At 36.2% G+C, this 13638-nt stretch overlaps 1 protein-coding gene across 3 annotated transcripts in view; it reads right to left on the reverse strand.

Moving 5' to 3' along the window:
• Positions 1-1895: 1895 nt before the first annotated feature.
• Positions 1896-13638, reverse strand: part of LOC107550826 (oxysterol-binding protein-related protein 3-like) — a 74965-nt gene continuing 63222 nt past the window's right edge. For 2 of the 3 annotated variants that reach the window (XM_016232209.1, XM_016232211.1), the window contains 8 exons: positions 10591-10728; positions 10440-10503; positions 10265-10343; positions 7504-7648; positions 5402-5546; positions 5072-5198; positions 2978-3100; positions 1896-2876 (listed from right to left, as the gene is read on the reverse strand). In XM_016232209.1, the coding sequence (XP_016087695.1) occupies positions 2780-2876; positions 2978-3100; positions 5072-5198; positions 5402-5546; positions 7504-7648; positions 10265-10343; positions 10440-10503; positions 10591-10728 (918 nt within the window). In that variant the 3' untranslated portion in view covers positions 1896-2779. The remainder of the gene's footprint in view (positions 2877-2977; positions 3101-5071; positions 5199-5401; positions 5547-7503; positions 7649-10264; positions 10344-10439; positions 10504-10590; positions 10729-13638) is intronic. The other variant, XM_016232210.1, reaches the window with a different exon arrangement.

Raw genomic sequence — 13638 nt, forward strand, 5'->3', positions numbered from 1 at the left:
GGCAACAGTGTAAAAGTAGCCCGGAGTCAGACACACCTCTCCCGCAGCTGCATCTGCATTTCACACGCGTATGCGCGGGCGCGAATTAACAATCACAAACGGCTGCATTCGAGTCTTCAAAGCATTTTAGGACACAACATCGTCAAGTAAGTAACTTTAAAGAATGTTACAGTATTCACTGTAGTTGTCCGCTAGTAAAAAGATCGTTTTATCAGTCATTATCCGTGTATGCCAGTGTTTTGCGTTTACTACAGTTCAGTGGATCAGGAGGCGCTGGCTGGTGTGACTGAGTGGAGGCGGGACTAATTTGCATATTCATAGATCAGCATATAGTAAATGAGGCAAGGGTGTAGAGTTGCATTCAAGCATTTTTAAGGCATGAGAAAATTATTTTCACAAGAAAAAACATTTCAATATGTAATTTTGATGTTCAAAGATAAGTTTTAAGGTATAAAATATTTGACTACAGGGGGACTTTAGCACACTTAAGTACTATTTTAAAGCACACTTTGTAATAATATAAAATGTTTTATTTTAAAGTACATTTTAAATCATCACTTTAATATCTTTTGTTGTGCTGTTTTATGTGTTGACTAACATTAAATCGCATGTACTTTATAATATCAGCTGTAGTGTTTTATTCAATATTACATTTAAAGTTAAGATATTTTACTAATTGCACTTTTGTAATAAACTGCAACTTCATCATTACAAATGTGTAATTACAAATATATTTAAAAACATGACAAGTCTCAATAGAAATTATATTAAAGTATATTTTAGTTTACTGTTAATCTATTTCGAAGACAACAGAATTATGAAATCACAAATAAAGATGTAGTAAGTCCTACTTATGTGGGTCATAAAAGCACTCTAAAGATCAGCTAACTGCATGTATATATACACACATTCATATTTAAAGGGGTCATATGATGTTGCTAAAAAGAATATTATTTTGTGTATTTAGTGTAATGAAATGTGTTTATGCGGTTTAAGGTTAAAAAACACATTATTTTCCACATACTGTACATTATTGTTTCTCCTCTATGCCCCGCCTTTCTGAAACCTGTCGATTTTTACAAAGCTCATCGGTCTGAAAAGTGAGGTGTGCTGTGATTGGCCAGCTTAAGTCCTACTTAAGTGGGTCATAAAAGCACTCTAAAGATCAGCTAACAGCATATATATATACACACATTCATATTTAAAGGGGTCATATGATGTTGCTAAAAAGAATATTATTTTGTGTATTTGGTGTAATGAAATGTGTTTATGCGGTTTAAGGTTAAAAAACACATTATTTTCCACATACTGTACATTATTGTTTCTCCTCTATGCCCCGCCTTTCTGAAACCTGTCGATTTTTACAAAGCTCATCGGTCTGAAAAGTGAGGTGTGCTGTGATTGGCCAGCTATCCAATGCGTTGTGATTGGCCAAATACCTCAAGCGTGTGACGGAAATGTTACGCCCCTTACCATATTGTGATGCCGTGTCCCGGCCGGAGCCACGAGACAAAAACATTAAAACCCATTACAAACGAGGCATTTGTTGCATCCAGTGGGGACATAATTACGGATTATAATGACTTATACTGTCTTTTTACGCGTAGCGTTGCATCGCGCCACGTAAACATAAAACCATGTCTGCATTTGTGTTCGGAGAAATGACAAACAACAAGTGCTACTCTACACTGCCCAAAACTAGACGTGAATGCTTGCACTACCAAACTTCACAGATATACCCTATTAAAAAGGTTCCAAAGGATGCCACAGAAGAACCATTTTTGGTTCCCCAATCTTTTAGTCGACATTTTAAGAACCATGTACGTAAAAGGTTCCTCACGGAACCACAGACGCCAATAAAGAACCTTCAATTTTAAGAGTGTAGATCTGAAATAAAAACAATCAAAGAACCATCTTTAAAATGAGACTTTATTGAAGGACAGAGGAAACGCTGCAGCGATCAACACGCAAGTCCCCCAGTCCCCCAACATCATTCGTCGTAGTGAACTGAGCACAGGTTACAGGTCAAACTGTGAGGCAGAAGCTTTCAAACACTGGCAGGCTCACGTGTGTGATGGTCATGTTCAGTATTGTTGAGTCATCTGTCAGTCTTGTGAATAAGTTAAGATGTATATATAAATATTTCTGAGAACCTCAAACATTTTGTTCATTCAAGTGTCTCAGAGTAAAAGGCGGTCATAAAATTACAATACTTTGTGACGATACATTGGACTTGATTAAAAGTTCTAGCAAAGTTTATGTATATAATTTTATATAAGGCATTATATGGATTATATTCATAGTCTAATATACATCATAAATTCCTCGACATTTTGATTTTAAGAGGTAGACAACGCAGTTTTGTTCTGACAACATACTATCCATCTTTTTAAAGGTGCGATCACCTGCAGTACTACGTTTAGCCAACAGTTTAGACACAATCCAACAGTTTTTCTCTTGGTTTCTTGTGCTACTTACTATGCACATCAGCCAAAAAAAATAATTACTGGGCAGGATTGCATATTTCTCATACTTCCAATGGATCCATTTGCATAAATGACACTACAACATAATGTAAGCATATTAAGGCAATGAACTGCTGGGACATTAAATAATAAATATTAAGGAATGATTTGAAACGATCAGATTGTAATTCTGCAGCCACCGGTCTCTCACAGCTGTATCAGTCTCTACCTCACAAGATGTGTGTTGTCTCTGGAAGGTGGAACAGTTAAGAGCAGGCAACAGTGAGCACAGCTGTATATTGGCTGCCTCTGGGTTACCAGAGGACCGGACAGTCAAAGTTACTGAATCCAGGATCTTTCCTTAACTCCCAGTAAGTGTTGTTGCTCACCCAGGTGTCATCTCTGGACTTTCTGTTGGTGATTAAGCAGAAAATCGTTTTAACAACTAACTGGATTTGGTCATGCAATGTATTTTTCTTAAAAAGACAAGAAGTAGGGTAGTTCGTTCATACTGGAAGAATCGAGGTTGATGTAACATGTGGTTGTCCTCCAGGACTCTGCGTCTCTCTCGCTGCAGCTGTTCGATCCTCTGCTTCTGCACCTCCGCAGATTCAATGTTCCCTTCCTCCAATAACCTGCACACACAAACAGTCTCATATGAAATTCATTTTGTCCTTGCATAACATGACTTTATTTTAATGTTTTTAAACAATGATGCTTAATAATCCCATTTCAGTTTCTTCTAAAATACTGAAACTTCAAAGTATTGATAATTGTTTCTTTGGCATTGATATTATCTGCTGCAATATTGTTAATTAAAACTAATATTAAAACTATTGCAATTATTTTTATTAATTGAAAAAAGAAAGAAATAGAATGAAATATAAATATCAGATGATGAAATTAACAAACATTTCATGAAATTTAGAAATGTTTTAAAAATGTAAGTACTAAAATTACTAAAACTAAAAATAAAATGAAAGCTAAATAGAAATATTTTGAAAAACAAAAACTAATAAAATGACATAAGCACATAGCAAATTACCAAACCTTAAAGGGGTCATATGATGCTATTTTAAAGATCATTATTTTATGTTGACATGCTTTAATGTTCAAAAAACACATTATTTTTCAAATACTGTACATGCATTTGAACAGTAAATAGCAAATACTTAAACTAATAACAAAACATACTTACAGTCGCTGATTCAGAAGCACAAGATTGTCATAGCAAAATCAGAATTTACCTTTCTTTGAAATAGCCTTTGTGCACAGCCAGCCTTGTACTCTTTTAGGTTCAAAAAACTGTCGTCCATAAAATGCGTTGCACAAATTTGAACATCTGGGTTGTGCTGTTCTGTTGTAAATAAATCTTAAACAATGATTCCTAATTGCATCTACTTCATCTAAACGAGGGGATGATGAGACACGCGTGGACTCAATGAAACACAATAGGAACAGGAACAGGAAGGAAACCAAATATGGGTCACAAACGAGGGAAAACTAGGTCATGGAAGGCACATGGGGAGAAAAACATAACACAGACAGTCCATATTTCTGACACCTTATTTGTTATAACTAAATTACAGATGCATGTCTAATGTCCAACTCTGGTTCAAAGAGCGTTATCACCTCTCCCATCTTCACTGACTGAATTTACAGTGAAACAACAAACATTAAAGGAAATGTTGATTAAAGAAAAATAGAAGACACCAAAAAAGATTAAAGAAATAAATAAATACACTGTCAGGACACAGTAAAACTTACACTGTATTAAGTATACTTGAAGTAACAGTAAATAGCGAATAAGCAATTACCTTATGATGCCGTGTGTCATTTTCCAGTGACAATACACAAGAATAATTCAAAATGGGTGACCAAATGAGTTTATTTACGATATTGTAAATAAAGTGCTTTTGCTTTCGCACAGAATCACACAGCGTCTCCCTGACATGGTTGCATCAACACTACTGCTGTTCCTGAAACCACGCCTTCTTTCTTTGCGTGCACATTTGGGCGGCATTATGCTAATATTTCCACATAGTGAGGTAGATATGTGGGGGCGTGTTAGAACGAGCCATTTTAGGTAGGCGTGGTTGACTCTTAATTTTTATAAAGAATATCTCTTTGGATTTGAGACTTTAGTCTTTGTAACTTTACAGATCTTCTTTATGCACCAAGAGCTTGTAACACTCCAAAGAGAAAGGAAAAATTGAAATCGCATCATATGACCCCTTTAAACTAAAATGAAAATATAAAAATAAAAGATAAAAGATAAAAAACTTGAAAAATAAAAAATGATAAAACATTAGAAATATTAATAAATACTATAATAGTATATAAATTATATTAAAATAACCTTGATCTACTGCCCATTGGATATTTCTATATTTGTTTTTATTTAATAAAGCTTTCATTTATTCTATCATTGTTAATTTTAGTTTATTTGAAATTTATTAAGGCCAAAGTTGCCTGGTATCATTTAAAAATTGCTATTAGCAGCATTTTCATTTTCAACTTTTGTAATATATTATGCATAAAAAGCAAAAAGTAAAATTAATTAGGATTATTCAAAATTATATACGTTTACACATGTAAGTTTTTACCTCTGGTCGAGCCGTAGTCTGGTGTCTGTGGGTGGAAGAAGTGGTTTGGTAAGAGGGTCGAGCTCATTGAGCTCCATAGCAAACTTAGTGAAACCGTAGTACTGCTCATAGTCAGGAGGCATGGGATCTGTACACATAAACATACACAAATAAAAGTTGATGATAAACTGTTTTCATTTAAATACATTCTGAAATATTAGCCAAATGAATAAAGGAATACTAAACACTAGCAACTGTATCGTCTGGGAAATACATCAGCCAGAGGGCACCAGACAAATGTGGCACATGTAAAAAAGAGGGCAGACTGTGTGTGTGTGTGTTGATTCCTACTCATCCTCCAGATGCAGGTAGCAGAGGGTGGGCTGCCGCAGTACATCCCCTCGTGCCATTTCCCAAACAGCTTGTGCACGACTTTCCCTTTGTGATCTGTGACAGCTCCCTCCACCTCATTCATGCTGGAGTTCCAGTACTTTGCCTATGAAGGACACAGACATGTTTGATCTGAGCACTCCTGAACAAAGAAGTGTGTACATACAGTATTTAAAGGAGACCACCTGGGTTAATTACAGTGATACTGAACAAACGAGTTAAAATACACAGAATTAATTCACCATCAAGGTATCACTAATGTGGCGTTATAATGAACTTTGCTATTTAACAGCAAGGTCAGATGGAGATCTCCAGCAGATGTCATACTTGAGTCAGTCAGTAAGCTTAATGAATCTCAGTGGTGAAGAACCATGAATAAGTATCTGACTTTTGTAGAATCTCATTCTGTCCCATTTCTTGTTTTATTCTTGCTCTCCTTTGCCTTAATTGATCTCCTCTGTCTGATCTCTTTCTGTCTTTTCTTCACCCCTTAGAAAAGCCTGACCCATTGTTCTTGAAGTCTGCTGTCAATTATCTCAACTGTGCCACACAGATCCCTCATTAGATGCTAAAGAATGTGGTGCTCTCTGAAAGGCCAGGAAGAGTTGACTGACAAGTTTTAGGTCACGTGTGACCAACACGTGTGAAGGATGTTAGATGGTGAAACTTGGCATATAACAACTGGTCCAATACATCTGTTTAAAGAAACCTTAAATTGTGCATAGATAAGATCCCTGAAGTTGCAAAGACTAAAGTCTCAAAACCAAAGATATATTCTTTATCAAAGTTAAAACTCTGCCATGCCCCCCTAAAACGTCTCGTTCTAACACGCCCCCACATATCTACCTCACTATGTGGAAATATTTGCATAATGCCGCCCAAATGTTCACGCAAAGAAAGAAGGCATGGTTTCAGTAACCGCAGTTAGTGTTGAAGCAGCCATGTGAGAGAGACGCTGTGTGGAGTGGCAAAAGCAAAAGCACTTTATTTGGCCTTCCGAAAGTAGATGCATTTAGGAATCTTTAAGATTACTTACAACAGAACAGCAATGCATTTTATGGACGACCGTTTCGTGAACTTAGGAGAGGAGGTAATTCTGACTTTGCTATGACAATCTGGCGCTTCTGAATCAGCTACTGTTTTGTTATTAGTTTAAGTATTTGCTATTGACTGTTCAAATGCGGAGTTTTGCGCATCGTGTGTGTGTGTGTGTGTGTGCGCGAGCGAGAGAGAGAGTGCGAGAGCGAGAGAGCGCGAGAGAGAGAGAGAGAGCGAGACACATCACAGTGGAGTCAGCTGTCTTAACCATGGCTTGTGTACTGCAAACACATACCAGCTTCATCACTGTGTCTGTCACGCGACTCTGTTCCCCTTTCGGGCTCTGTCTTTGCATTTATTTTGAAAGATGAATCTCGCTATTAGTGAAAGGGGCGTTACATTTCCGATGCGTGCTTGCGGTGTTCGGCCAATCACAATGCACTGGGTCAGCTGGCCAATCAGAGCAGACTACGCTTGTCGGAAGGAGGGACTTTGTAGAAAATTAAGCGTTTGAGAGAGGCGGGGCATAGAGGACCTATAATAATGTACAGTATTTGAAAAAAAAATTGTTTTTTGAACATTAAAGCATGTCAACATATTCTGTTACACCAAATACACAGAATAATGATCTTTAAAAAAGCATCATATGACCCCTTTAAAGCAGCACTATGTAACTTTTGGCGCTCTAGCGGTTAATAAACAGAACTGCACACATCCCGCGGAAGAACATTCCAAACGGAGCTACTTCTCTAAGTTTATGTCTATGGCGATTCACGCAGGTATGTTTTACTTCCGCAGCGGTGATGATCCGACCAGGCTACAATAGTCCAAATATAAGTACTTATTATTCGGAATAAGACAAAAATGCGGTTTGGAAGATGAATTCATGATGTACTCGCTCATTATATACATTTAGCAAATTTTGAACACAGAAAAAGTTACATAGTGCTGCTTTAAGTATAGCAGAAAATAAAACATTTCAGAAAGTTTTTTCTCAAAATGGACAAAAAGCACAGGGAGCTGACCTTGATGAAGGTGACTTTACACTGGCATTTTTCACTGTTGGAGTTTTTTATGGAGATTTCGCCGTAGTGCTCGATCCAGCGCTGCCCACTCAGAATGTTGTGAATACATGCTGTTACTTTATTCCATTCATAGTGATCTCCAAAGCTGAAGGTGAGAGGAAAGTGTGAGTGTGTGTCTAGACCTACTGTAAATGCACATTCACTAGTACCAGTCAGGGGTGCGTTTTCCAAAAGCATCGTTAGCTAACTATGGTAGTTAGTTCCATTGAAATCTATTGGTAACGACGAAACTTGCGACCATATTTTCTTTTGGAAGACACAGCCCAGGCCGATATTTTGTAATTCTGAGATTACTGGATGATAACCATGCTAGGTTATCTGATTAGCACAACAGAAGGCTTAGTTATTAGTGTTAGTTAACTTCTGTACGTCTATAAATTAAGCAATTTTTTTTTAAATAGTGGATTTTAAGTAAACAATAGCAGCAATTTTTTTATGTATCATTGGCCAAAATATATTGCATTTATATTTAAGGTATTTACGCTACTGTTCAAAAGTTTTGGGTCAGTAAAATTGTTTTTAAAATAAACTTTTATTCAGCAAAGATGCATTCAAAAATTAAAATAAAGGTGTTTACATTGTTACACCAAAAAGTTAACTTTCTATCAAAAAAAAAAAACCTAAAGGAAACCAGTTTCCACAAAAATATTAAGCAGCACAACTGTTTTCAATATTGACGATGATAATCAGAAATGTTTCTTGAGCAGCAAATCAGCATAATGATTTCTGAAGGATCATGTGACACTGAAGACTGGAGTAATGATGCTGAAAATTCAGCTTTGCATCACAGGAATAAATTCCATTTTTAAAATATATTAAAATAGAAAAAGGTATTTTAAATTGTAATAATATTACACAATATTACTACATTTACTACATATTTTTGATCAAATTCCAGCTTTGGTGACTTGCTTTAAGTATGTTTCTGGCCTAACCCTGAAAAGGTGATCAGGACCCCCAGCAGAACTGGTGGAGTCTAAGATAACCCAGAATATTTGAATTAATGACCAGCTGACTGTACATTTTCCTCTTATATGGCTATTTGTAAATAAATAATTGGGAATGAAATATTGATTTGAGTGAACTTATTTTATTATATGAGAAAGAAGAGACCTTGGAATGATATGAGAGATGTGAAACTGGCACATCTATTTAAGAAATCAGATCCCTGGGACAACAAATGTCAATTATACAGTTCAGAAGTCATTATGCAAAGGTTATTAGAACTCAGAATGTCATAATTAACCAATCAGAATGAAGTATTCCAGAGTGCCGTGAAATATTTCAGCTTTATCGTGCACATCATCAGCTGCCCTACTCTAGATAATGGCACCATTTACTGAAAAATCCATTTAGTCTCCACTAATATTAATTTTATGGTATTTACTGTTCGGACCCCAAATACTTGTTGCAGACAAATTTCCAAAACAAAACGATAGTAAATCACCAAAACTATATTGTTTTATAACTTTAAATTATAAGCTGAGTTTGGTGGAGGACACTGAGCTCCATTCAAAGAATCACAGGATATGTAAAACCACTCGGCACAGACATTCTGGCATCATATGTCATTACAATGTGTGCAGCTGAGTCACTGACAACTTCAACACCTCGCTGACCCAGTCTGCTGTTTCCAGGAAAGATAACAGCTCCACTGCTTAGGGTGAACAAGGACACTGACAAGATCAACCACAGCTGCTGCTATAATTTGCACGGTGCCATCATTCAAGATACCATTTACCCAGACTACTATCTGTTCTCACCTCTAAGGTCTAGCCAAAGACTCCAAAGCACCATCAATACATCAGGTTACTGTTTCTGACACGTAACATGTATTTAGAACAATCAATTACTTATTAAATCAAAAACATTTCAAAATGTAACATTTAAAATGCATATTTTACTAAATACAACACTCACTGCAAACTTAATGTATGTAAACATCCTTTTTAATATTTTAATCCTACATACTACTTGTCACAAATGTGCAACAGACCAGTGGCTCAACCATTTTGACTCCAAGGACCCCCATTGTCCACAACAATATTCAAGGCCCCATGATCTTTCCAGTTGTTTGTGATTTACTGGATAAGGATATGGATATTTAAAAATATTTGTACTCATTTTCTAACAAATACAATATTATAGAGTTTGACATAACTAGAAATATTTATATTGAATTTCATTCAGTATATTAATTCACACTTAAGTTTTAAATTGTAAAGTTTTTCGATTTACATGACTTTCCCAGGTCTAGAAATCACACTTTTAAAATTAAGCTTCCTCATATATCCAGATTTTTCAACACAGTTACTGAGGGGGTGAATTAATATGTCATGACTCTCCTGTGAAAGAGATTTTTAATCTCAAAAGAGATTATTCTGGTTAAATAAAGGTTAAATAAAATATATAAGAAATACAATTTATATAATTTAATATTTGTTTTGTCTTATTATAAATAATTTTAAGTCATCCCCCCTTAAGGGCTTATTAATGAATTAATAAGTTATCATTAGTTGTATAATTAAATATATATTTAAATTAATTTGCCTTCTGGTTCATAAATTTCACTGCAGTAGTTATATTTTGCAGTAAAAACAATGAGCCTTAGTGCTTGAGATGGATAACAACTGAGACACGGCTGGAGCCAAAAACTGCAGACTGGCCTGTGTGTGAATTTAATAAACAGACTAAATCTTACCCAGGGAGAACCACGTGTGTAGTTCCAACAGGCACAATCTCCATGGACTTTCCCCAAAACTTATTCCTCCACCTCACGTCTAAAATCAGCCACATAACACACTCAGCTTCAAATCTGCAGACATTAGCTGATTTGTACTGACACAGTAAGCCTGGTATTACTAGTGTGACGTTACCTTGCCAAAAGATGAAGTTTTTAGATTCGGCATGACATGCAGAAATGGGGGGGTGATGGCTGACCTGGAGGATGAAAGCAGAGCAGCTGTGAGAGCTGTACACACACATTCACATATCTGCTCACATTAAAGCTTACAGAGAGCGTCCTACCTGCTCCGCCACAAAACAAAAGCCTTTGTCTGGACGATCACACTCGTAGGTCTCACCCAACACTGGATTAAAGGGTTTTCCTCCTGCTCTGTAGTAACTGGAAGCATAGCCGGACACAGCAAATGTAGCGATGTACACCTACAAACAGAACACAGCACATTTAGTTAGTTTTGTATGTTGCCCATTTCATGAAACTCCTTATTAAAGGGATAGTGAGTTCACCCAAAAATGAAAATCTGCTGAAAATGTACTCAGTATCAGGCCATCCAAGATGTACAGTAAATTAATTTGTTTCCACATCGGAACAGATTTGGTGAAATTTAGCATTACATCACTTGCTCACCAATGGAAACTCTGCAGTGAATGGGTGCCGTCAGAATGAGAGTCCAAACAACTGATAAAAAACATAACAATAATCCACAAGTAATCCACACGTCTCCAGTCCATCGACTAACATCTTGTGAAGTGAAAAACTGCATGTTTGTAAGAAACAAATCCATCATTTTTGGACAGGGCATCACAATATGGTAAGGGACGTAACATTTCCGTCACACGCTTGAGGTATTTGGCCAATCACAACGCACTGGATAGCTGGCCAATCAGAGCACACCTCGCTTTTCAGACCGATGAGCTTTGTAAAAATCGACGCATTTCAGAAAGGTGGGGCATAGAGGAGAAACAATAATGTACAGTATGTGGAAAATAATGTGTTTTTTTAACCTTAAACCGCATAAACACATTTCATTACACCAAATACACAAAATAATGTTCTTTTTAGCAACATCATATGACCCCTTTAAGGCTATTTAACTTTAAAACGTCACTTCTGGCCAAAATACGAGTCCATAATCCATAATAATGGATTCCTCCAGTGAAAAATGTCCATCCCCTGTTGTTCTCTCACATTAGAATCCACAAACATATTTGTTTAGGACTGTTTTAGACTGGTTTTGCTTGTAAACAGTGCTTGATCCCTGCAAATTCCTCTCCGGATTTAGATTAGATGATTGGAGAGAGCAATTTTATGGATAGAGGACTTGTATTTTATCCGGAAGCAACATTTTTAATTAAAAAACTTCTTAATGATCAATTTGCTTTATAAGACGTTAGTCATGTGGATTACTTGTGATGTTTTTATCAGCTGTTTGGACTCTCATTCTGACGGCACCCATTCACTGCAGAGGATCCACTGGTGAGCAAGTGATTTAATGCTAAATTTCTCCAAATCTGTTCTGATCTACATTTTGAACTGTCTGAGGGTGAATACATTTTAATTTTTACGTGAACTGTTACTTTAAGGCTTTGTTGAAATGCATTTTTTACTGATCTGCCTGGCATGTGATGCTGAATTCACAACCCATTTTATTTACATAATCTGGCATGAAACAAAATATTCAGCAAAACATATAGTCTGGACTTGTATTTATCTATAGGGAATTGATTGGATTATGAAAAGTGTTTTAGACCTTAATATAACTTTGTATTTGATTGTGGAGGACGAGTCCTCTTCTGAAACGCCTCCAGCACCCGCGAGGCTTTTTGACAGGCATATGAAAGCTGAAAGTCAAGTTCACCCACGAGAGCATCTCAAAATATCCCAATGGTTACGTTACTTTTTCAAACCTGTCATTATTTGCTATTATTGCTGTAACCTTTCTTATATTCATCTTACCTGGCAATAAATTACTGTGATGACCAAGGAGCTCTAGTTCACCTTCATTTCCATTCAGTACCAGAAAAAATTTCTTTAGTCAATCAACTGAAAATGTGGCCTACGTGACATCAGCTTAAATTGAAAATAATTTCAGAGGTGGAGAAATTTATTTTATTTGACTGAATACAATTCCTTCTATGAAATAACAAGCAGTGATGAATGGTACCTAACAAGACCAAGAATGTGCATTAAGTGAACAGATCAATTTTGATAGGTTGACTTTAAATTCCAGCTGTCTTTGTCTCTTGTGATTAAACTTCATCAGGTAGCATACTGAAAAGCCACAATACCACAACACAATACTCCAGAGACTAATAAGAGAGTAACAATGATGGGTACTCAGAGTGTCACTGGATACAGTAGAGTGCAGCTGACTAAAGCACATTTCCAAGCAGGGAGAATGATTTCTGAACATTAATCATGCACTCATGAGTAACAGTGGATCCTATGATGATCAGCCTGGATCAGACAGGCTTTCAAAAGAATCACTCTACTCCACTAGACAATCACATCAAGCTAATAAAGTCTAATGCATCGTGACATCATAAGTCAGACTATGGATGTGTGTGTGTGTCTGTGAATTTTACAATATAAATAGCAAACAACATAATATACAATGTCATGATAATATACCATTAATATAATAATACTGTAATAAGGTATATTATTGTAACACAATAACTGTTATAAAAATGGCAACTTGAAGTCAGAATATGAAAGTGTGAATATCACAATATTAACAGTAAACAATATGCAATACTCAAATTATATATAATCATATAAAAATAAATAGTTTTGATATAATATAGTATTAAAATATCTTATTATACATAATTTGGTATTTCTGGGGTCATATGATGCTGCTAAAAAGAACATTATATTGTGTATTTGGTGCAATGAAATGTGTTTATGCGGTTTAAAGTAAAAAAAACACATTATTTTCCACATACTGTACATTATTGTTTCTCCTCTATGCCCCACCTTTTTGAAATGCGTCGATTTTTACAAAGCTCATCGGTCTGAAAAAGCGAGGTGTGCTGTGATTGGCCAGCTATCCAATGCGTTGTGATTGGCCGAATACCTCAAGCGTGAGACGGAAATGTTACGCCCCTCACATACTGTTGATGCCGTGTCCGGCCGGAGCGACGAGACAAAACATTAAAACCCATTACAAACGAGGCATTTGTTGCATCCAGTGGGGACATAATTACTGATTATAATGACTTATACTGTCTTTTTACGTGTTGCGTTGCATTGCATCGCGCCACGTAAACATAAAACTCTGTCTGCATTTGTGATCAGAGAAATGACAAACAACAAGTGCTACTCTACAC

This window comes from Sinocyclocheilus grahami, unplaced genomic scaffold, assembly GCF_001515645.1.
Source record: "Sinocyclocheilus grahami isolate Dianchi unplaced genomic scaffold, SAMN03320097.WGS_v1.1 scaffold408.1, whole genome shotgun sequence".
Classification (NCBI taxonomy): Eukaryota; Metazoa; Chordata; class Actinopteri; order Cypriniformes; family Cyprinidae; genus Sinocyclocheilus; species Sinocyclocheilus grahami.